The sequence below is a fragment of the Rhinopithecus bieti genome, unplaced genomic scaffold (genome assembly GCF_001698545.2).
Source record: "Rhinopithecus bieti isolate Rb0 unplaced genomic scaffold, ASM169854v2 scaffold_33474, whole genome shotgun sequence".
Taxonomy (NCBI): Eukaryota; Metazoa; Chordata; class Mammalia; order Primates; family Cercopithecidae; genus Rhinopithecus; species Rhinopithecus bieti.
The window spans coordinates 1,451,206-1,452,536 of record NW_016814460.1 but is presented as its reverse complement, the minus strand read 5'-3'; the positions used below and the strand labels follow the sequence as shown (position 1 = coordinate 1,452,536).

The 1,331-nt window shown below is 53.9% G+C and overlaps 1 protein-coding gene across 1 annotated transcript; it reads left to right on the top strand.

The window, feature by feature from the left end:
- Nucleotides 1-316: 316 nt before the first annotated feature.
- On the top strand, nucleotides 317-906 carry PRR13 (proline rich 13; the record flags this gene model as incomplete). Its single annotated transcript, XM_017850923.1, has 1 exon — nucleotides 317-906. A coding segment is annotated over one exon (503 nt), but the record flags the coding sequence as incomplete, so codon positions are not given.
- Nucleotides 907-1,331: the final 425 nt, after the last annotated feature.

Here is a 1,331-nt window from a genome sequence, read left to right as displayed (position 1 = left end):
AGGCGTGCGCATCACGCCCAGCTACTTTTTGTATTTTTAGTAGAGACGGGGTTTCACCATGTTGGCCAGGCTGGTCTCGAACTCCTGGCCTCATGTGATCTGTCCACCTCGGCCTCCCAAACTGCTGGGATTACAGGCTTGAGCCACCACGTCCCCCGGCCTGACCAGTGCTTTAGTCTTCCTCAGGGTTCACTGTCTCCCTCCTCTCTCCAGTCCTTCCAGGGACATTCCCCCTTTTATCCCCAACTCAGGTTTGTCTCCCCTACCCTCTATTCTCCTTTGTCACCTTTCCATTTCCCTTTAAGTGTTGGGTGAGAAAGAATCTCTTTTTGTTGTTTGTTGTCGGAGACTCTAGGGAATTCTAATGTTTATTATCTGCTTCTTCCACCAGGGCAGCCAGGGCCAAATCCATATACCCCCAACATCAGGTGCCCTGGAGGTTCCAATCCTGCCCACCCACCACCTATTAACCCACTCTTTCCCTCAGGCCCCTGTCCTCCTCCCCCAGGAGCTCCCCAGGGCAATCCAGCTTTCCCCCCAGGTGGGCCCCCTCATCCTGTGCCACAGCCAGGGTATCCAGGATGCCAACCCTTGGGTCCTTACCCTCCTCCATACCCCCCGCCTGCCCCTGGAATCCCTCCTGTGAATCCCTTGGCTCCTGGCATGGTCGGACCAGCAGTGATAGTGGACAAGAAGATGCAGAAGAAAATGAAGAAAGCTCATAAAAAGATGCACAAGCACCACAAGCCCCACAAGCATGGCAAGGTCAGTACCCTCTGGAGCCTGGCTAGGGAAGGGGTGCCCCCTCAGAGGGACTAGGTAGGCAGAGGTTGGATGAGAGGGATTCACATTCTGTGGACATGGGGGGATGACGATTGTGTCGCTCTGGTAGATGATTCTTCCTTTTTTTTTTTTTTTTTTTGAGACGGAGTCTTGCTCTGCCACCCAGGCTGGAGTGCAGTGGCCGGATCTCAGCTCACTGCAAGCTCTGCCTCCCGGGTTTACGCCATTCTCCTGCCTCAGCCTCCCGAGTAGCTGGGACTACAGGCGCCCGCCACCTCGCCCGGCTAGTTTTCTGTATTTTAGTAGAGACGGGGTTTCACCGTATTAGCCAGGATGGTCTCGATCTCCTGACCTCGTGATCCTCCCGTCTCGGCCTCCCAAAGTGCTGGGATTACAGGCTTGAGCCACCGCGCCCGGCCGATTCTTCCTTTTTGTGAAAGATTGCTACTGGGAAGAATCTGATTATCTTGAAAAGAAACATCAGGCTTCTCCTATCTGGGGGGAGCTAGGGGAGACTTAAAATGGAATTTAGAATCAAAAGCCAAATC